This window comes from Corythoichthys intestinalis, chromosome 3, assembly GCF_030265065.1.
Source record: "Corythoichthys intestinalis isolate RoL2023-P3 chromosome 3, ASM3026506v1, whole genome shotgun sequence".
Lineage (NCBI taxonomy): Eukaryota > Metazoa > Chordata > Actinopteri > Syngnathiformes > Syngnathidae > Corythoichthys > Corythoichthys intestinalis.
The window spans coordinates 60,619,703-60,642,508 of record NC_080397.1 but is presented as its reverse complement, the minus strand read 5'-3'; the positions used below and the strand labels follow the sequence as shown (position 1 = coordinate 60,642,508).

Genomic DNA, 22,806 nt, shown 5'->3' with positions numbered 1-22,806 from the left:
TTGTTACTTGTTTTTTGGTGTTTGGTGCCCTCTGCTGGCGCTTGGGCCCAAATGATTTTATGGGTTTTCAGCACAATGAGTGAGCATGGCGTAATTATTGACATCAACAATGGCGAGCTACTAGTTTATTTTTTTGATTGAAATTTTTACAAATTTTAATAAAACAAAAACATTGAGGGGTTTTAATATAAAATTTCTATAACTTGTACTAACATTTACCTTTTAAGAACTACAAGTCTTTCTATCCATGGATCGCTTTAAGAGAATGTTAATAATGTTAATGCCATCTTGTTGCTTTATTGTTATAATAAACAAATACAGTACTTATGTACTGTATGTTGAATGTATATATCCGTCTGGTGTCTTATCTTTCCATTCCAACAATAATTTACATAAAAATATGGCATATTTTATAGATGGTTTGAATTGTGATTAATTACGATTAATTTTTAAGCTGTAATTAATTAAAAAATTTAATCGTTTGACAGCCCTAGTCAAAATTCTAAATTAGTCTGAAAATCATGAAACTTTGGGTGTATCAAATGTGATACATTTGGCAATAAAGGTATAAAGTGCTGCTGCCTTTTAGTGGGTAAATGAGGAGCAGCATCTCGTGTGTAAGCTACTTCATATGCTGGTTGCAGTACTGCTGACCAATTTATTAAGTCTGTGTGCGGGCCAGATGTTACTGATTTTATGACAGAGGCTGGGGGCTGGATGAAATTTGACCACGGGCCGCATTTGGCCCCCGGGCTGGACTTTGGACATGTCTGGGGTAGACAGTCAACCTCTGCTGCCACCTGCTCTCAACACTGTTGTCATCCAACATTCCTCCTAGCATGCATGGTGGAGCTACAGCTGTAAATAACAGTCATGTTCTGTGCTAATTATTTCTTCAGTTACTGTTCCAGTTGTTTCATTAATTGCTAGTTATGGTATTTGGTAACATTTTCTTGGATAGTGGTGCCATAATGCTGTCATAAGAGTCATAATTATTACATGACACTGTCATAAGCATTAATGAATGCTTATAATAGATGTCAGTTAGTGTCATGCAGCAAATTATCTCACTTTTGAATGGACGTAAAAGATCTGAGCTGGACATAAATGGATTTAGTGACATAATATGCCACATATTGACATCTGTCATAAGCATTCAGTAATGCCCATGATAGTGTCATGTCATAATTATGTTCTTATGACAGTCTTATGATGCCGCTGTCAAATAAAGTGTTACCTATTAACCCAAATAGCCACACTGGACTACAAGCCGCAGGGTTCAAAATGAGGAAAAAAGTAGCGGCTTATAGTCCGAAAATTAGGGTATATTTTTTTCTGTCTGAATATGAACAGGTAAACATTGTAAATGATACACATGTTATATGAACTAGTTGTTTAATATTGTTGTAATTTTGTATTTTGTACGGTTCAATTAAAAAAAAAAAAAAACTAATGCGTTGCCCCCCCCCCCCCTTTGCTGGAATTCAAGTTTTTGTATTTCTTTGCCTTAATGTGGTTATACGATATTATACTGTACTATAACAGTTTTGATAACTTTGTGCCAAGAAAAAGGAAAACAAACATCGTAAGCAGTTACTCACAGCTTGACTCATTACTTAAGTATTCTTTCCACAAACACTTTACTTGTACTTGTAGTCATCCAAAAAAATGTACTCTTACCCGAGTAATATTATTTTGAAGTAATGCTACTCTTACTTGAGTACAATTTTTCAATACTATACTCACCTCTGGTCACTGTCAAGCGTGTGCTTCATGTTGGTATAAATCTATACTCGGGCCGAATGCTTAAAGGCTAGTGTACCGTATCGGTTTTATCAGATTCTGGTTACTACTCAGTACTTTTTAAAACAGTTCCGGTGCTTAAATTGTTCTCAAACGGATACTTCAAAAACACTTAATCAGAAACACTACCCTTTAATTTAGTGTCAAATTGAATTTAATTTAGAGTGAATCCTTAAAACTTATTAATACAAGTAACAGTATAACTCAAGATAAAACTTACACTTTTTGTGCCGCCTTTGGAGCTCGTGAACAGCGCCACTGACGTCACATGAAATAAGCGGGCAGGGTTAGAAAAATAATAACTCATTCACCAAAATATTAATTTTTATTCGGTTGCTTAGGAACCATTACCAAATTGATACAAGGTTTCAGTATCCAACCCCATTAAAACCACTTAACACAAGCAATGTGTTAATTTCCCATATTTAAACATTCAGGTCTTATTCGTCATAGAATTCGAAATGTAATAATGCCGAGGAAGAAATACAACAATTATTCACATTTATTTACATATGATTGAACTGGAACTGAAAATCAACATTGCCTGCATTTCAAAATAATCATAGTTGAATAACACTGACTAATGGCATTGTTAATAGCTTGTGTTTTTTAGGGTGATCTTTTGAGCCGCTTCCAATTTGAAATCGCTGATACCTGAAACAAAGAGAAAAGGCTTTATTTTTTAACATCTTTACAATTAGGGAATTAATACTGTATGTACAGAGTAAATTACCTTCAGTTAGAGCAATGCCATCAGAGGAGAGGTGCCAATACCTACGGTCACTCTGTCTGGCTCGCTCTCCATTCACCACACTTAAGAATGGCCCCCACAGGCTTGACTCCTTCTCAAACCTGCCACATAACAATGTACCTGTATATTAGAGCCGTCCTGACTAGTTGACCTACTTGACGTAAATGTGTCGACGAGAACAACATCCCGTCGACTGTTAATAAAGAGTTAAAAAAAAAAATACATGCGTGGAAAGTTGAGAATGTCGGACTCTCGGTATGCAAGCGGGGAAAGTGGCACAAAGCTAAAAAAGCGCACCAGAGTGGCCAAAACATTGACTTATTTCAACGAAACAAAGGAGGGTACACTGTTGTGTCCTGTCTCTTCAATGCCAAGCTTGGCTGCACGTTGTCCTTGAATGAACACCTAAAGCGCCGTCACCCAGTTTTAATTTTGGAAGACAAAAGGAGACAACAAGCTGGCAAATCGTAAGTCCATCTAACTAACCAACGGCATGTTTTATTGAAGTTGCTAAGCATGTCGCGATACACAATGAGTCCATTCATCGCACAATAAATAAAAATGAGGGCGGTAATTTTCACGGCTGCCTTTTATCGGCGCGTGTGTGCGTGCGTGTTGATGGCATATGAGACTCCAGTTCCTTTCACAGATGTTTATTGGTCATCAACACGCCGTAGAATTAAAGTCCGGACATACAAAATAAGGAAACGCATCTATATTTGAATGGAGGAAAACACCTGTGACCTTTTTGTGACCCACACTGGTTCCATCATTATTAAATAATAATAACCTTTGAGAGTGCTTAGGCTATGTATAAAAGTACAACTGTGTATTAAAGTACAGCGAGTTCACATATATTACAACTGCCTTTGACAATAAAGAGCATTAGAGAGTGCCTTTAGGCTATGTATTAAAGTAAACCAATCATATTTGGACACAAGATTCATACAACAAGTGAACCAATAAGATTGCAGGCAGTGTGTCTCCTGGGAGCAGGGGCGGGCCACCTCTGTTCCCACGTGACTTACGCCAATAAATAGCCGGACATTTTCGGGCCGTGTTAGAGTCTGCCATGGATTAACGTGTGATCGCTTGGCTTGGTTCCTTGGATTCTCAGATATGGAGTGAGGGCTCTCTACTCATTGTCAACAGGTATGAGCTTGATTCATTACCAGGGAACTCGTTGTGCTTTAACTTTGGCGTGGGGGTATTAGCTTTGACAACTATACATCTAGAGCTATTGTTTCTTTTACTTGTGTTTTAACTGCATCGTGGGGGTTTTAGATAGTGATGGCCAAATGAAGCCTCATGAAGCAATGAAGCTTTGCAGCCAATTGGTTTGCACATGTAGTAAAGCTTCATGGTGCTTCATTTACTCTATGGCGCCATCAAGTGGTCTAGAAGCCCAAGAGGTCAACATTGTTAAGAATTCAATGGTTATTTGATTATGACAAAGATATGAATGTGCTTATGTTAGTAATTTAGTATGTGAACAAAATACAACAAGTGGTAAGGATAATTTGTTATTCATTTTTGGTGAGAAATAATAGCTTTCCCACGGTGGCTGGCTTTAAACGGTTTCTTTTTTTGGACAATATTTAACCAGCTTTAGAAAATATTCTTTCACAAGGCACAGATGAAGCTGGGGTGCAGATAAATGTGAGTGCCAGTTTATATAAATGTGGGTAGGTATTCTTTTGTGCCTCCTAGTACACTAATGGATTTTTCATTCTGTTGATGTTTGGTTCAGATAGGTACACACACTCACATTTATATTAATGTAGTTCTTCTCCCTTACCTTATTGAAAGCAATCAAATGAAAATCTTCCCATACAGGGGAGGATCGCTTTTTTTCACGCAGGTTCCATCGCAAGCAAAGGACAAGGCTCGAAAAAAGATTGCACTGGTTGCACTGTTGCTCACAGATCATGTAACAAGTACAGGAGCCCGAAATGCACAAAATGTGAGATAACAAGCGATCGCCATTGCGTTTTGCAACCAATTTATACCGTAGTCTGTAGCCTACTGTGTTTGCAATGGGCGCCGAACGTCGATCACTTCCGAAGCGTTCATCAGATTCAGGCGGCTGGCGAGGCTTCTCACGTCATCATTTCCGGGTTCTGCCAAAATGACGTGCGCCTCGCTACAAGCTTAGTGGAAACACCCCTCCCATTACTCGAGACAAGCTTCGGAACCTCGGCCCATTTTGTCCCATCACTAGTTTTAGACATTATCAGTGACAATCTAGACCTAGCGCTGTGGTTATTCTTTCTTTTGCTTGCCTTTGTATCAATAAACTTCCTTCCTTTGCAATTTCTAATCAATAAACATTGTCTATTTCGCAAAACTGTGCCTGTTACTGACTCACTGCGAACCTGAAACGAAATTTCTTTCATAAAAGTGTGACCCGGAGATTTCGTAAAAAATTCGTAAAACAATATTAATCACTGTAAAGGTTAGCATTGCTACATTGAGGCTAATGGGGTATAAAAATAAAGACAACCTACTTTAGCCTGCTGTAAAACATTGAAAGTCTTCTCCAAAACACAGACGTGCAGTTAAAAAGTGACACTTCAAACATGAAAAATTGCTGGTTAACAGTATTTGCTAATGAAAAAAAAATGGGAAAAAAATCTTACTGACACTACGTGCAATGACGAAAAGTTTTTTTGCGGAGTGTAAAGCTTACGGTTAGCGGTTTAGCGAATGTGCTTCCGGTGAACATTTCAAAATAAAAGCATGTCATGGGCGTCATATAAATAACGATTTCTGGAGTTAATCCCACAAACTTCAGAATTCAGATTCTACACTAAAAATGCTTTAAAATGACACACTTATGAAAATTCTAATTGTCAATGATTATAATAGTATTATATATAGTAGTATACTATAATATTAATGCTAGATAATATTTTTTAAAGAATTTTAAAGATTGTCTGTGTTCTGAATCTTTACATTGTATTCTTTTGCACTAGTTAATGCTATCAGCATTTGACCTCTTTATTTGTGATTTTTGTTATTTACGTGTTTATACTTTAAGAATTTAAGTGTTACAAAAATGTTTTTGTGAATGAATAATTATCAACAAAAATTTCATTGCTAAATTAGTTTAAAATTTTTTTTTTTTTTTTAATTATTAGTCGACTATTCGTAAAAATAGTCGGCTGACTATTCGGGAGAAAATTAGTCGTTTGGGACAGCCCAACTGTATATTTAAAAAATATATACCATACAAATGCATGCAAATAATCAACTCACGTGAAGCCAACATTTTTTTCCTTGAGGAGCTCCAGGGCCTCCAATAGAGTGCTTCCCTTGGGTACATCCAGTGAGTAATCTGTGGATGTCCCAGCGGATGTCACCACTTCTACCATCACAGCCACTTTGGTTTTACTGGGCAAAATGACCACAGGATCGGTGGGCTCAAGAACAAGTGTGTCTGCATGAAGACAACAGTTACAATCACAACCAAACAAACGCCAGATGTAAAAAACACAGCATGTACCATCTTCATTGAGGCAGTCCTTGCTTTGAACTGTCAAGTAGGATTTCTGCTGCAGAGCTGGAAGGACCTGAGATATAGCCATGGGGTTGTGGTATTTGTTGCCTCTGGAATCTCTTCTCATGGCCTCCATTGAGGCAGCGCATTCAGACACTGGGCTGCCCATTGCTAGTAAAGCCTGTACACAACATTTGAGATAATATATTTGGATGATGAGTAAACAAAACAACAAAAGAGTTGGAGCAGAGGGTCTATCTTTTGAGCCTGGACTGCAGAGGTTGCACTGTAAAATTAGTGCTTACTTGTACTGCGAGGCCAGTGCTGAACTCATTGCCAATATGACCATCAGTTCTTTGTGACGTCAAGAGTTTCTGTTTGATCTTGCTCAAGGCTGTGTCAAGCTTGGCAGCGTTGTGTACATTGCAATTAGATTTTGTCCCACCGCAACCAGCATTTTTCACACACTGGAGGGCCATTGCAGCCATGGCATATGTATCTAGAAAGAAAAAAAAAAAATCAGTAGTGAGAAAGGATTTGACTCGTCAAAAAAAGGACAAATTGCAGAACTTGCAAATTGCATTTTTTCTATATTGACTGTCAATCAGGGGTGTCCAAACCAGTCCTCAAGGGGCCGCTGTGGGTCCTGGTTTTTATTCCTTCATTTAAAAAAAAAATTTTTAACCCGTCCTGCTCAGCTGCTTGATGGGAATCTGTTCTATTGGTCTGAATGGTTTAAATATATCACCGAGTATGAAATATGCCTGTCTCCCATTGTCATTATTCATTGTGTTTCGTTTATTAGGAGAATGCAATGACCAGGAAGGGGTCATGGGGGGTACAGAAAGGAACAGTGGTAGATGATATAATCATTTTTTTTCTGTTTTTATATATAATCACTTTTTTTCTGTTTTTATATTTTAAATTACTGAAATAAAAGTGCAATTATCTAAGAAAAAATGTACTTCAGTACAACATACTTGCTTTAAAATTTACTTGACAAGTAAACAGTGTATGTATGGACAGGAAATTTATATAAATTATATGCATGTTACATTTTTACATTGGGATAAAATACTTTTAACTGGTAAATTTTAAAGCAAGCACTTTGTATTAATAAAGCAACACTAGGTAACTTCAGTTTTGCTCGATTTTAGTGACGCAGGTGGTCAAAAGTAGTAGTGTGTTCCCTTAAAGCAGCACTTCTCAAATAGTGGGGCGCGCGCCCCCCCAGGGGGGCACAGAGCGATGCCAGAGGTGGCGCATGTGACCTCGGGGAACATGCTTTCTTTTTTTTGCCGTACTAGAATAAAGTGTAATTGCACATCCACTCAGTGGGTGGCAGTGGCGCTCTCATTTTCAGAGTGCGCGCAGTATCTTTGAACTAAGCAAGAGCACACAGAAAAGAGATATGAAGAGCTGTGCGCAGTTTTCGAAAGCCGTTTTCCGGCCGGACTCACGGCAGCGACCCACTGTCTTCTCCGGTTCTCACGTGTCCGCCCGAGAAGTGCCATTTTCGGCTTGGGATCGTCACGACGACCGCTCTCACCTCACCTACAGTTCTCCCTCGGCCGCCGAGAATGCGCTTTTTTCGGGTCGTTTGCCTTTGACTTTTAATACAGTGGGAGATGAGGAAAGACCACTGTTTACTGTGTCTAAAAATGATTAAAGAGGACAGTCAGAAGCGAAATCAATTGAGACGCCACTTAAAGACATTAGACCCCAATCTCATTGATAAGCCGCGTGATTTGTTTTTCAGCGAAAACGTGCCGAATATTGACAACAATTTTCCCGCTTTGTCAGTGTTATATCAGTAAACCAGTGAGCACTGTTAGCATGCTCGGTGAAAAATAACCTCATACCATTGCAAAGGCTGATTCTGTGAGCAGCAAAAATAAAAACTGTCCTTCTGCCCAAAGACACTTTTTTTTTTCTTCTATTCAGTTCTTTTTCAGTCAAATTTTTTGCACATTGTCCTCACGAGTTAATGTTTCTAATTTATTTGAATTTGTTATTATTTACTGATTTTATTACATTTTATTTTTCAGTATCAAATGGTCAAAAATGTACCTTGAGTATTTTTACAGTTTGGATGTGACTTTTTTTTTTTTTTAATTCAGGCAAATTGATGCACGTTTAAGTCTTTTCTTGTACAAACAAAACAATGTTAATAAAGTTATACTTTATTATAAGTTGATCTATGTCACTTTTTTTCTTTAATAGAAAAAAAAGACACAATGTTAGGCAGGGGCATACTTATAGTACTTTTATAGACAGTACTATTTATAGTGGCAGCAGAGAGTTTGGGGGGGGGGGGGGGCGCGAAACATTTACGTCTTCCTTGGGGGGGCGTAACAGAAAATAATTGAGAAGCACTGCCTTAAAGCAACACTAAGTAACTTTTCTAGAGATGTCCCGATCCAATATTTGAATCAGATCGGACGGCGATATGGGCAAAAAATGCGCATCGGATCGGCCAACACCGAAAAATTCCGATCCAGACTTTTTTTCTTCTTTTTTTTTTTTTTTTAAGTCCGGTCCGGGTTTTCCAGCGCACAGATTTACATAATCCATTCCAGTTTTTGCTTCGGTTTCCCTAAAATCAAACTCACCTAATTCAGCTGGCTAGGTGTTATCAAGAGTACTAAAACCTTTTTCAACATGAGTCTGACAACTAAGTAAGAAGGCTAAATAACTTTAAACTTAAACACATGCTCAGATAGGCCGGTATCGGATCGGAAGTGCAAAACAATATCGGTATCGGATCGGAAGTGCAAAAACCTGGATCGGGACATCCCTAAACTTTTCAACCTTTATAAAATATTTTCCTAACATTTGTGATAATATCCTGTCTGTATTGCTTTCACTGACAGTAATTAACTTTGAGGAGGGTGGCAGGAACCTTACCACAAAAAAAAATAAAAAAATAAAATAAAATTTAAAAAAAGTGCTGACTGCTTTACCGCATATGTCACTTTCCCCATTCATTTCAAAGACGGAAGTCAATGCGCATGCTTATGCTCAAATTCTGTAAAGACTGCAGAGCAACAAAAGAGACAAAAAGTTTTGTCTGAGGAGGAAAAAAAGCCACACGGTTGCTAACAGTCATATGCTATTTCTTAGCCACCACTGGATTCATTACCTTATGGGGGTTAGGGGGTCAGGCCAGCGTGTGAAAGCCAGGCCAATATTTATTCTTGTGTCCATTTATCCTGGTAGCCTCCCTTTGCTTTTTTCTTCCTCCTCAGACACACAACTGTACATTTCTGTGTCCCCACATGATTGTAGTCCCTTAGTCTCCCTGAGTAAATGCATTCATCAAATCAATGAATGGATGTGCCAGAATTTTCTCCAGTTAAATGTGGAGAAGACAGAGGTGATCATTTTTGGGCCAAAAAAGGAAAGGTCAAAGATAAGCAGGCAACTTGGCACAATGTCACTTAGAGCTACAAATCAAGTCAGAAACCTTGGCGTAAGTATTGACTCAGACCTAAAATTTGATAGCCATCTAAAGTCCGTCACTAAATCCGCTTATTACCACCTAAAAAACATAACCAGAATTAAGGGGCTTCTGACTCAACAAGACATGGGAAAAACTTATGCATGCATTCTTTTTCAGCAGATTGGACTATTGCAATGGTATATTTACGGGTCTCGATAAAAAAATCAGTCAGGAAGCTGCAGCTAGTACAGAATGCTGCAGCCAGAGTCCTCACAAATACAAGGAAGCTGGACCACATTACACCGGTTTTGAAATCGCTACACTGGCTTCCAGTGAGTCAAAGGATAGACTATAAAATACTACTGCTCGTCTACAAAACACTTAATGGCCTTGGACCAAAATACATGCTTGACTTGTTAGATTCCTATGAGACATCTAGACCCCTAAGGTCGTCTGGAACCGGCCTTCTGCATATTCCAAGAACAAGAACCAAGCAGGGTGAGGCAGCATTTAGTTATTATGCTCCTCACCTCTGGAACAAGTTACCCGAACGTCTGAAGTATGCTCAAACTGTTAGCTCTTTAAAATCAGGGCTAAAAACGCTTTTGTCTAGCACTGCATATCCATAACTGGCTATATATTTCAATCTACCTGCTTTCTATTCCTCTTGTGCTTATCTCCATTGCTGATTTCAATTATTATTAGTAGTAGTAGTTTTTGTTATATTTTTGTTTTATTTTCATGTATTTATTTTTATTCTATTTGTGATTAAATGCGATCTTTTGTCTTGGTTTTAACGTATTGATTTAAATGTGATTTTTATGATCTTCATGTGATGTAAAGCACTTGGGATTGCCTTGTGTTGAATTGTTCTATATAAATAAATTTGCCTTGCCTTGTGTCAGACAAAACTTGTCTCTTTTGTTGCTCTGCCATTTTGCTGAATTCGCCCAAAAGTGTTGTTATCAACTTCTGTCTTTATAACGAATGGGAAATAGGAAAGTGACGTACGCCCAAGCCCGTCAACAGGGGCCGCCACCGGGTAGGTTGTCCCGGGCCTCAGGACCATAAGGGCCCCTGAATGACCCTTAATTTATTTTACGTTACAGGCTTAACAACATAGCCATGCTCTCCATTGAGCGTGAGCTTGCTCAAAAACTGGATTTCACTATGACTTTGCTGTCAAAAAATCTAGGCGCATCACTGTTTAAGGGTTTGATATCCCGAGGGATGTGGAGGGGGCAGGCACAGGATGTTTAGTTATACCGTTTTGTATAAGGCATAGCACTCTCAGTTGTATTGTATTGTAGCCTACATGGGACAATAGATGGAAGTTTTAAATTATTATTTTATTACATTAATTATTTAATTTATTTTTTTACGTTTATATTGTGTCGCATCAAAGTCTGTTAAATTTAACAGTCCATCTCAAATTAAATAATTTGAAAATTTACACTGTCATTGCTTGCAAAGCGTTAAAAGTACTGCATATGTTGTCGTGACAAGCCGGTGGCAGGAGTGGGGTGAGGGGGCCCTATAATGTTCTTTTCCACTGGCCCCTGCAAGTCGGTTGACAGCCCTGCGTACGCCGTGAAGCAGTCAGCACATTTGTAGTTTCTTTTTTGTAGCAGGGTTCCTGCCACCCAACTCAAAGTTAATTAGTGCCGGTGAATGCGATACAGACCCCCTCATTATACAAAAGAGGTGTAATTCAACTGGTAGTCAGTCGACATCACAAATGTTATGAAAATATTTTATAAAAAAGGTTTGAAAAGTTACCTATAGTTGCTTTAAGTCATTTTTTATTTGTATCTGTACTTTTACTTAAGTTGGATTTTTTTTAAGTGAATACTTTATACACCAATGTAGTTTGGATACCCCTACTGTTGATATTCAACTGAAAATGTTAAATCACAATAATAATGATGAATAATGCATTATACAAGCAAAACATAGCTAGCATCCTAAAGGTGGGGTTTAAAGCTAAAGCTAAAAGCTCTAAATAGCTTCTTTGGAGTGTCCTTTTCCCACATCTTACAATATGAACTGCTTAAAGGGTATGAAAACGCAAAGGGGGTGTGAGACATCAATAGAACCGTTATGTGCCAAGATAACAAATATTGATAAAGTTAACAAAAAAATCAATCACATTAAAGAGCAATTATCGAAAATAGATCGAAAATGACGAACATTTCCGAAAGTGTTCCGGAAACAGCCGAATGGGGCGGAGACGTCATAACAAGGAAACAAAAGGTCGAGGCAGGTCCCATCGTTGTTTATCGACGGGAGAGTTGCGTTCCTTTTCTATCAAAAATTAGCTAAAATGGTTCAAACCTGTCCTGCTATGTAGTTTACAAATAGCCATTTGTCGCAATGTAGTACCCATGAGTTCCTGAACGCGAGAAAAAAAGCTGGACTACGCAGACAATGAGTAAAGTTCGTCAGCGCTAAGAGGGCTAATTTTGCAATTTTACAGGGAAACGGGAACCTGACGAGCCAGAAGATGTGCCTACAACCTCAAAGAAAACAAAATTTATGCTACTTCCCTATCACTAAAGACCCACGAACTGCGAAGGAGTGAATTCGTGACCCGTATGTGAATAAATCGAGTGATTCGAGTATGTCTGTGGAACAGGAATATCAGCTTGTAGAGATCGCAAATCACGGCGACTTAAGCGTACATTTGAGACAACAACTCTACCGAAGTTCTGGATTAGTCATTTAGTCAGTCATTTCGGAATATCCCGACATCGCTTGGAGCGCGCTGAAAACTGTGCTACAATTTCCAACATCGCTAGCTTGATGCTAGCTTCTCTCACTCTCCCATCTCGTCTCAACGAAACAAACTCCGCCCTCCTACTGATTCAGCGGGTGAGTTGTATTTTTTCCGTGCACTTAACACGACGGGACTAAAAACAAATGCTATTTTATATTTGCTGTATTTTTCTGCCGCACATTGCCGGTGTTCTGACAAAGTTGGCATGCGCGTAACGTTAAAAAGGACCGCGAATGCAGCGATTCCTAAGTACACACTACAAACTTTCTTTAAAGAAAGGAATATTAACTTACGTTTGCCATGTTTGGCGCACACAACAACTGCACGTAGCCCTCTCACTTAACGACTCCGCCGTGTCGTTAAGCGTTAATTTACGCCATTTCCGTGTTGCACATGTATGCTTGTGATGTAAATAGTTTTATAGCACCATTGGATAACATTGAGAGTCCAACTGAATATAAAAGAGGGACACCGGTCCGTGAAAAAAAGACCCAAATCACACCGGGGACCCCTGCCCTAATCCCATTCATATTTGTGTCGGTTGGCAGGGCGAAACCGATGATAGCATATTAAATGGTAATTATTCTATACATTACTTTATTTTGCGGTCACTGTGTATCAGCTTCACAAAAAGAAATGCAAAACATACCATTTGGTGTTTCCCCACACGAACTGTTGTCGGGGTTTCATCAGTGTGATTGCTCCCCTCAATGATCCTTTCATTAGGCTGCATTGGCTTACGTTTGGGATCAAATTGATAACCCAAAACACCAAAGAAAGGTTCATAACTCTCCTCTTCACCATTAGAAGAATGTTCGTTACGTCTGATTCGTCGCTGCAACTAGAAACGTAATTGTCCGCCATCATCGCCGCCATTCAGTACTAAAGCACTTAGCCGGTTGTTTCCTTGTTTTGATGTCACGCCCACAATCTGCCAGATTTCCGCGATCTCAGGGGCGGGTCTTTTTAGCTTGAAATTGACCCAAATTTCTCTCATTTTCTTGGTGTTGCGATGTGTGTAAATACACAAAGTGACATGATATGAATCCAAAAGGCATTCATTTATGGATAAATGATGGAATATTAGCATTTCCCCAGGTGTTGACATACACTTTAAATATGACCATGTACTGTCCCGTATTGGCCCGAATATATAAGACTGTTTTTTGCATTGAAATAAGACAAAAAGTGGGAGTAGTCTTATATTCGGGGGTCTAAACATTACACCCATTCGCGACGCTGGATATCATTGAAGCGAATGCTGAACTTGAGGAGTAATGTTCTGTCCTGACAGATCTCAGCTACTCTCAAGTTTAACCAGTTTGCAATATTTTATTGCAAAGTTTTTCCATATTCAGTTTTAAGACTACAGTTACAGTTAGACCTCACTTTGATGGTTAATGCAGTTATTGCAATTTTGTTGTTTCATCACAATAGATTGGTTTATTTACATTTCAAAAACCAGAAGCCATTCATTTACGAATGTGATTGCACTTTAGTTTACATATTTAAATGTAGGGCTGTTCCGATCATGTTTTTTGCTCCTGATCCAATCCCGATCGTTTTAGTATCTGCCGATCCAGATATTTCCCGATCCGATTGCTTTTTTTTTTGCTCCCGATTCAATTCCAATCATTCCCGATCATTTTTCCGATCATACACATTTTGGCAATACATTAAGAAAAAAATGAATAAAACTCGGACGAATATACACATTCAACGTACAGTATATAAGTACTGTATTTGTTTATTATGACAATAAATCCTCAAGATGGCATTTACATTATTAACATTCTTTCTGTGAGAGGGATCCACGGATAGAAAGACTTGTGACTTTGTATATTGTGACTAAATATTGCCATCTAGTGTATTTGTTGAGCTTTCAGTAAATGATACTGCAGCCATTTAACTTCTGCCCAAATGCATGATGGGAAGTGTGCGTAATGGTACCAAATGATATATCTTCTCAGCGTTGGGAAATAAAATAGGGTGTTAAGAAAAAGATCAACTATTACCTTTCTTCCCCACATTGTTTCCCACGATATTTCTACTCGTTGAGAGAGGGATTGTAAGGCTTTAGCCAATTAAAAAAAGGCTTCAAAGGCTGCCAAAATTCTCTCTACTCATTTTACGTTGCCTCTATGTATATGAAATATGGTGCCATTATAGGTTGTACGCGTCAATGCGTGAGTGGGTAGTGCAGCGCATGTGTTAAATATTTAAATATTATTACCGCCGTTAACTCGATAAATTTGACAGCCCTACTTTAAGCCAAAACTAAAGACTCTGAATGAGTGTAAGACATTTTGTCTGTAACGTTAAATACAATTAGAAAACTATTAAAAAAAAAAAAATATATATATATATATATATATATATATATTAGGGCTGTCAAAATTATTATTAACGGGCGTTAATTTTTTAAATTAATCACGTTAAATATTTGACACAATTAACGCACAAATACCCTGCTCAAAGAGATTACAATGACAGCACAGTGAAACGTGTACTTGTGTTTTTCGGAGTTTTGGCTCCCTCTGCTGGCGTTTGGGTGCGACTGATTTTATAGGCTTCAGCAACCATGAGTATTGTGTAAGTAATTATTGACATCAACAATGGCGGGCTACTAGTTGATTTTTTGATTGAAAATTTTACATATTTTATTAAAACGAAAACATGAAGAGGGGTTTTAATATAAAATTTCTATAACTTGTACTAACAGTTATCTACAAGTCTTTCTATCCATGGATCGCTTTAACAGAATGTTAATAATGGTAATGCCATCTTGTTGATTTATTGTAATAATAAAGAAATACAGTACTTATGTACCATATGTTGAATGGATATATCCATCTTGTCTCTTATCTTTCCATTCCATCAGTAATTTACAGAAAAATATGGCATATTTTATAGATGGTTTGAATTGCGATTAATTACGATTAATTTTTAAGCTGTAATTCGATTAAAATTTTTTTTTTATCGTTTGACACCCCTAATATATATATATATATATATTATATATTAAAAAAGGCATATCCGATATTTTTTGCCGATTCAGATACTTTGAAAATGACGTGATCGGACCCGATCGATCGGGATGCCTCTATTTAAATGTTCAGATATTATGATTTGAATGAGGCAAATAACATGCTTTTTCTCTCAAATATATTGTTATAATCATTTGTTTCAGATGTACTATAATTATTTTCTGCATAAAAATTAATTATGTTGAAAAAGCATTTTTTCAAACTTGAGTCTTGGGGGGAAAAAAAAAAAAAGAGTGGGTCGTCTTATAATCAGGGCCGTCTTATATTCGGGCCAGTACAGTATATTTTGAATGATGTGTGAATAAACTGAAACTGAACTGAAAGGTTTACCTACCAATACTCTCAATGTCTCCATGTTTAAAGTTTTCATTTTCAACTGCCTGGATGAGTTTGTTGACAACGTGGTTGTCGACCCTGATGCCGCTAACGCACAGAGCGAGCACACCCAGCGAGTACTGGTAATAGTTGGTCCTAGGGCGTTGGCTGACTGCGTGGGGGGAGAAGGGAAAATGATCACTTTCCCGAACTACTGCAACTAAACAGCATTAATGACAACGATCAAGGTTTACTATTTAGACTTGAACAGTAAATGAGAAGACAAGGTCAGCATACATGTAATGTATTCCTTCTCTTGTTCCAACTGATGTTTGAGGTGCATCAGCAACGTCTCGCTCTTGTCACCTACAGTGAAGGTCACTGTGTTGAGGTCAAAGCAAGATGACTTTAAGGCCAGAGCGTACAATGCCAAGCGGCCAACCACCGGCTGGTTGCCAGAGAGGAAGCTAGAGAACAATGGCAAAATTAGACACATGTTTAGGTGAAGTAGTCATGCTGTACATCACCTCAAGAACGTGCTATTCTGATAAATTACCTTTGAATTTCATTGTGTAAATGAGTTGTCAGTCGGGTTAAGTGTTCCCCCTCTTTTACAAGGTTGTGGAAGTCTGAGAGCCGTAACGCCAAGTGGATACTTGGATTCGGAAGGCCTTCCTGTCCCTCCAGAGAGCGTAGAAGGTCTTTATTTAGTGAAAGCAGCAGCTCACGGTTGGCTCCAGCGTTATCTAGGTTAAAACATACGGAAAATGTCACAAGGTTCATAAAAGAAGTTCAGAACCCGTAGTTTGCTGACATTAGCATTAATGCTCAAAGTGTGGCTGTGTCAGCAGTGACATCAGGATGAAACCAAAGGCATGTGGACTTAGTCTTATATGCAATAAAATACGCATATGGGCGTTACTAAAGTCTCAATGTCTTCTTTAAAACTAATGTATTGCCGTCTCAACTGTTAAAATAGCAAACATTCACCAAAGATAGGCGGAGTGGGAGAAGGGGGGCAAAAAAAATATATGCTCAACACATCTTGACACTGTGTTCAATCCTCGGTTCAAGCTTAGTTGTTGTTGTTAAAGCTTAGGTTTAAAGAAATTCTAAATATCCATCTAGCCTCCTTAGGTGAAGTTTTAGCTAAGCTAAGCAAAGCAAATGACAGTCTCTAAGGTGCTAGTCACATGATCTGTTTGAAAATTAATTTTCACCCAAAATGAAATACAGGTACTCCCGGGTTATGACGTACTCGACTTACTTGATTTAAAAATTTCACGATGCCAGAGTCTCGTCCGCCATTTTGTCTTTTTTTTTGGGACACGTAAACAGTACCTTATTGTACCTCACAGCATCTTATTTTTTACTTTATTAATATGACGTGTTCCGTCCTCACTAAACGTGAAGTTGATCAGCTTTAGAGACAGCAAACAAGGCAATTGTGCTTTTTAAAGCTTTTGACTTCCTTCTGAGCATGTGCCGGTACGATAACCGTGAGCAAAAATACCGCGGTTTCACGGTGTTGCAATTATAGCTCCAAAATGTGTTAGTTTGAGATTTATGGGTTAAAAAAAAAAAAATGTTTCCATTGAACAGGATTTTTTTTTCAGAACATAGTTGCAAATTGGAAGAGGAATATATTGTTAAAATAAATAAATTATCAATTAAAAAAAAAAAAAAACATTTTAGATAAAATTAAAACTTATAGACTATACCCACAGCCACAGCTCAAGATTAGAGCAAGAACAAAATAATGTCTATAAAAAAGTAAAAAAACTTCTGAATAAAGTTTTTAAAAAATTATACTGCATGACTTTTTTTTGAGGGTGGAAAAGCTCAAGTGAAGTTAAAACATAAATATTGTTGTGGAAAGGTTTCATCTAAAAACAAAAAATAATAATAAAAATAAAAAAACATTGGAGTGAGAACTCTCCTTGATTCAGCGAACGTGGATTTATGCTTAGGGCAAGATCATCTTTCGTAATTAACGATCTTTGACGACATCTTTTCCCCTTCATTCAAGCGAATCAAGCTTGTTTTCTCATTCTGCTGCTGTGACACTCGACAAAGTTGCTCTCCCAGCTAAGTCTAGGCTAACATTCGTCTTTGTAAGCTGTTAGTTTGTATATCGAATTTGAAAGGAAAATGTGTGTGTTGTTTTTGGCAAACTTTTTCATGGTGCTATTCTGCTGAAGCTACTCACACATGGAAAAATACAATTGTACAATGTTTTAAATGTATTCATTTTGTATATTCCACTTACCACGATTTGAGGGCTCAAAAAATTGAAGAAAAGAATGCCTTATGTCTGGAGTATTTGTTTTTGGGTTCGCTGGTTGTCTAGCCGATAGCGTGACTTTCACACACAGCAACAAACGGGAGGGGGTTAGCGCTGCCACGCCATGCCACTTCTGGCTGCATTTTTGACACTGTCTGACGGAAAAATTTAGTGATTTTGAAAACCGCGACGTTTTCACACCACGGTAAACCGTGAAACCGGTAACCGGCACATGCCTACTTCCATCACTTTTGACAATTTCTAAAGCTGTACGCTAAAGTTTAAAAACGACACGCATTTTAACAATAAAACACTTGACACTAAACAATTGGTGTTCAAATGTCCATCTAATCTGATCAATGTGTAACTTTAGATTAAATTAGCCTGATTTGCCTAGCAAAAGTCCGCTAGCTTAAATGCTTTGAATGCTAAGGTATTTACAATAGCGTACCGCATGAATGCCATTTTTAGACCGTGACGTCGCCATCGTAACGCGGAAGTGGGTCATTATGGACATGCCCTCGCCTACAACCCATGTAATTTCTGCTGGTTTTCTCTGGTAATCTTTCACAAAAGAACATGCTGATTAAACACTGCTGCTATGGAACTTGTAGAAACGACTCTAAACATTACGACATATGAAGGATGTTTTCTTCATACAAATGTAAAGAATGGATCAACTTGCGATGACATCCAAAAGACCAGTTTAACGCTAGCAAAGTGAAGCCATTCACATTTCATATGCAGTAAACAATGTTGGGGGCCATAGTCCTAAAGAGGACAAAGAGGTGAGCCATTTTGATATTTTTACTTATTTTTAGCATGGCGTTCTGCCGTGCTGCTTCTGTCTGACAATGAATGACCTGAAAAAAAAATAAAATGGTGTCTGACTGCCACTGTTACTGCTCGTCACGGTGAGGAGTGAACCGGCGATTCACTTGATTCGTTGTCATCCTTCACTGCATCAGTCCCTTTTTTTCCACCTCTTATCAACACCATTGTCGTTTTGGGGCTTTTTGAGGAAACTTCAGACACTCAGTTGCCTTGACATTTTTCCGAGTGAGGCCAACGACGTCATGCATCAAGAGAGACAATAGCTAATTAATATGCTCACTTGCCACCCTGTGGTCTGGGGTGTTAATTGCAACCTGTCAAAATGACAGATGGACTTCAGTTTTTTCCGTCACAGTTGTAAAAAACCGGTCAACGACGGAAAATATTCGGTTAACATGACCCCTGATATAGACCGTCTGTGGCAGAACGTATGGAATCACAGGAGTGCCAAAATTTAAAAAAAAAAAAAAATTACATGTATAAATAAAGAGAAATAAAAATAAATGAAAATGTAAAAAGTATATTTTGTTATTGACTTTCACTTGCCATTAAAGATCACAAAAGGAAAAAACAATGACAATTTTTGTCACTGACCTTTTTATTTTGCTTTTAACGAAAGGAATGGTCTGTCAATCAAATGGCGTTAGGAAGGACAGAAACTAAAATGAATGTCAACTAAACCTAAAGTAGGTTAAATGTATTTAAACAACAAATCTGTCTACAAATCATAAGGTAAGGACAAATACAGTGGGGCAAAAAAAAAGTATTTCGTCAGCCACCAATTGTGCAAGTTCTCCCACTTAAAAAGATGAGCGAGGCCTGTAATTGTCATCACAGGTAATTTCCGCCTATTACCAAAAGACTCAGAACATGACTTGCACAAGGAAAATGAGATGGAATATAAAGAACTGTATCAACACTCCTGTCTTTATAATGTAAATATACTGATGCTTAAATAACAAGGTGACAGGTTTTAATTTAGTATTTTTATTGATGGAAAAGTAGAAATTATACAGTCGTTCAATTAACTGAACACAATTTTTTTACACCATAGGCGGAGTTTGACTTTTGGGGCAAAGGGGGCACAACATGTTGATGACCCCGAAACGCAGTGTCAGCAATAAAATTAACTTACAAGAATATTTATAATAATAAGTTGACAATGAGAGTTTTTTGTTTCCCATCATTCTTGAGGGGAATTCTGAATCCGGCTGCTTAGGCAATACTTTTTGCCAAGATCGTCAACCATTGAATATGGTACGCCTGCCAGTGTTGTGCCAATGTAGTTACCCCAGTCAAAAATTGTATCCCCTGGGCAGAGACATATGGCGGTAGATTTGTCTTTATTATTCAATCCCCCCCAAAAAAGTTGCTTAAATCAAAGTATATATTTTCGATAAAAAAAATTGCTTCAATCCAAAAAATGTGTTTGAATGCAAAAATAAATTTGAAACAAAAAAAAAGTGAGGAAGCCATTTTTTTTTTTTTTTGGATTGGAGTCAAGTTTTTTTTTTTATTGAAGCAACTTTTTTTGATTGAAGTAATGTTGATTTGTGTTTGGGCCACATTTTGGCTTGGACGTTGTTATCTTTATTATTCAATCAAATAAGTTGCTTCAAAAAATATATTTTCAAAAAGAAAAATCACGTCTTGAATGCTAAAAAATATTTGAGATAGAAAAATTTGCATTTTAACACTTAATTTTTCTTTGAAAAAGTTTTCTTTGAAGCAATCCTTTTTGTGTTTGGGCCATTTATGGGTAGGACATTTGTGTCTAAATCATTCAATCCCCAAAAAAGTTGCTTCAATCAAAAAAAAAAAAAAAAAAAATCTATACATTTTCAATCAAAGAAAAAAATCATTTGAAAAATAAAATTGCCCTCCCCATTTTTTTTGCAAGAATTATATGCAAAGCAAATGACCGTGTTCGAAAAATAAGTTTGACCCATTATTAAAATATATTTTTTTGTTCATTTCATTCATTTTTGTTGCAGTTTTGTTGCTTATGGCAGAAAACACAGACAAGACTGAAAAAGCAGCTTCTGCTCTTGCACCCCTCTTTAAAAGAAACTGCTGTATTTCAAGATAAAACAACTGTTGTGTTTGATAGAACAATATGTCTATATGCTGCCATAGCAGATTCATGGCACATGAAGCCCCTGAACTATTTTTAATCTGTCCGTTTTACCCTGAAAACCCCCGTTTACAGACATCGCGCAACCGCTTTTGTTTCAACCCAGCCATAAAACGAAGGTAATTATATTTATTATTCAAAATGTCTGTCGTTTTTAGCTTAGAATCATTCATTGATGCCTCATATCAGTTTGAAAAAGAAAAAAAACACTTTAAAAAAATACTAACATATTTTAAACTTTTAAACTAATTATGTCACAATGAAAAAAATGGCGTCTGTAAAAAGTCATGGATATCTACCTCATAACCATCTCTGAATTGTATTTTTTTTGCTACTGTCGCATTTTCCCCGATATGTTAGATAAATAATTGATCCAAATAAAAAAAAGTTGGAAAAAAAAAACCATTTAAAAGGGTAAATATATGAAAATCTCGACCACTCCTTGGTGTCTGCGATTTCTGCATCGCAACCCTTGTTATATTACCATGTTTCACCCATAAAATCCCCCAAAAATCCAGCTGTTGCCATTCACAGCTGTGTCTTGACACTCAGTGATACATGCTACATGAAGTTTTTGGATCGAAAAAAAGCGATACTATCTTGTTAAAGTCATGGCGTCTAATTCTGTTCTCGCGTGCTCTCACCTCCAGATAGGGTTTTGCCGTTTAAATTTTTTTTTTTTTTTTTTAAATGCCCTCCTGCTCAAAATGTTTCTTTCCCCAGAAAATTGAGATTTTAAGCTTTCCAATGATGTACTGTATCACACATGCATATCGGACAATTTTGAAAGTTGGCTAAATTGGGGGTCTTAGAGCGGAACTTGAAGTACCTGGGTGTTTTCCGCCATATATATATATATATATATATATAGGAAAGTCAATTTCATGCAATGGCACTTTTCGGCCACCTGGCCCCCGCCCCCCCTTAAAATCCGCCTATGTTTTACACAGCTTTCGGGAGAAATTTTGCTCAGTGACTTTCTCAACCACTGTTCCGCAGCAAATCAGTGTACAGGTGTGCCCCAGGACATTATCCAATTCCACTTAATTGATCAGAAATATTTTACTCCAGATCTCTGTGTATTTTTATTCAATTCCTGCCATTATACAGCCTTCTCTTACACTAATCAAAAACAGATTACTCACCAAGTATGACCCAAAAGTTGGTTCAGGTGCCACTGATTAGTTCTTTGTCCAAACGTTTGACTGGTTAAGTACTTTTTGTGACAGGTGTTTGTTTCGAATGCAAAATATGTGCCTTGTCTCAATAAAATGTTGGGAAATCTAGTAAGGCAATTGCAAAATCAGAAAATGTCCAGAAGAGTGAGTCACGTTTGCTTTTTATCCTGAAGTTCCTTCCTGATTTCAAACAAACTGAGTTAGGCTTTGATTTATCAAAAAATCAGCGAGAACCTTTGTAATGGCGACCCTTATTATCCTAAAAAAATAAAAACGTATTAGTAGTCTACAATAAACTTACCGCAAGGTAAACTGGAGGCCAACGCCAACAGGCCGAGAAGAAAGAGTGTATGGTACATCATGGATTACCTTAAAAGAAAAATAAGAATAACAATTTTCAAAAAGTCTTCGAAAAGATAATGTTCATCCATTGTTTTGTTAAACCGCTTAACAGTGTTACATTTTCCCCAATAGCCTGCATACAAATCAAGCTATGAATGACGTCATGTGACTATAGCCTGTAATTCAGAATGTTAGTTAAATAAAACGTTCATGAAAGAATCGTGTATTACCCTCTCCTCTGAGCGTCAGTCCAAGAATGGAGAGAGAAGCAAGTAGTGAACTGGACTGATAACAGCTCCAAAGAGTCACGTGACTCGTTGTTTTGCAGCAACCACCCGGAAATTGGATTAAACTATCCTTTTTAGCAATATTTACCAAAGTATTGTCCCACCTATTGAGTT

At 37.5% G+C, this 22,806-nt stretch overlaps 1 protein-coding gene across 1 annotated transcript; it reads right to left on the bottom strand.

The window, feature by feature from the left end:
• Positions 1–2,109: 2,109 nt before the first annotated feature.
• On the bottom strand, positions 2,110–22,734 carry tcn2 (transcobalamin II). Its single transcript, XM_057831896.1, has 10 exons — positions 22,636–22,734; positions 22,365–22,432; positions 16,190–16,379; positions 15,931–16,100; positions 15,653–15,805; positions 6,359–6,552; positions 6,060–6,234; positions 5,813–5,993; positions 2,537–2,655; positions 2,110–2,457 (listed from the first exon to the last, which is right to left on the bottom strand). Exons 2-10 carry the CDS (start codon positions 22,423–22,425, stop codon positions 2,396–2,398), a joined length of 1,305 nt encoding a protein of 434 aa, XP_057687879.1. The 5' UTR covers positions 22,426–22,432; positions 22,636–22,734; the 3' UTR covers positions 2,110–2,395.
• Between the last annotated feature and the right edge of the window lie 72 nt (positions 22,735–22,806).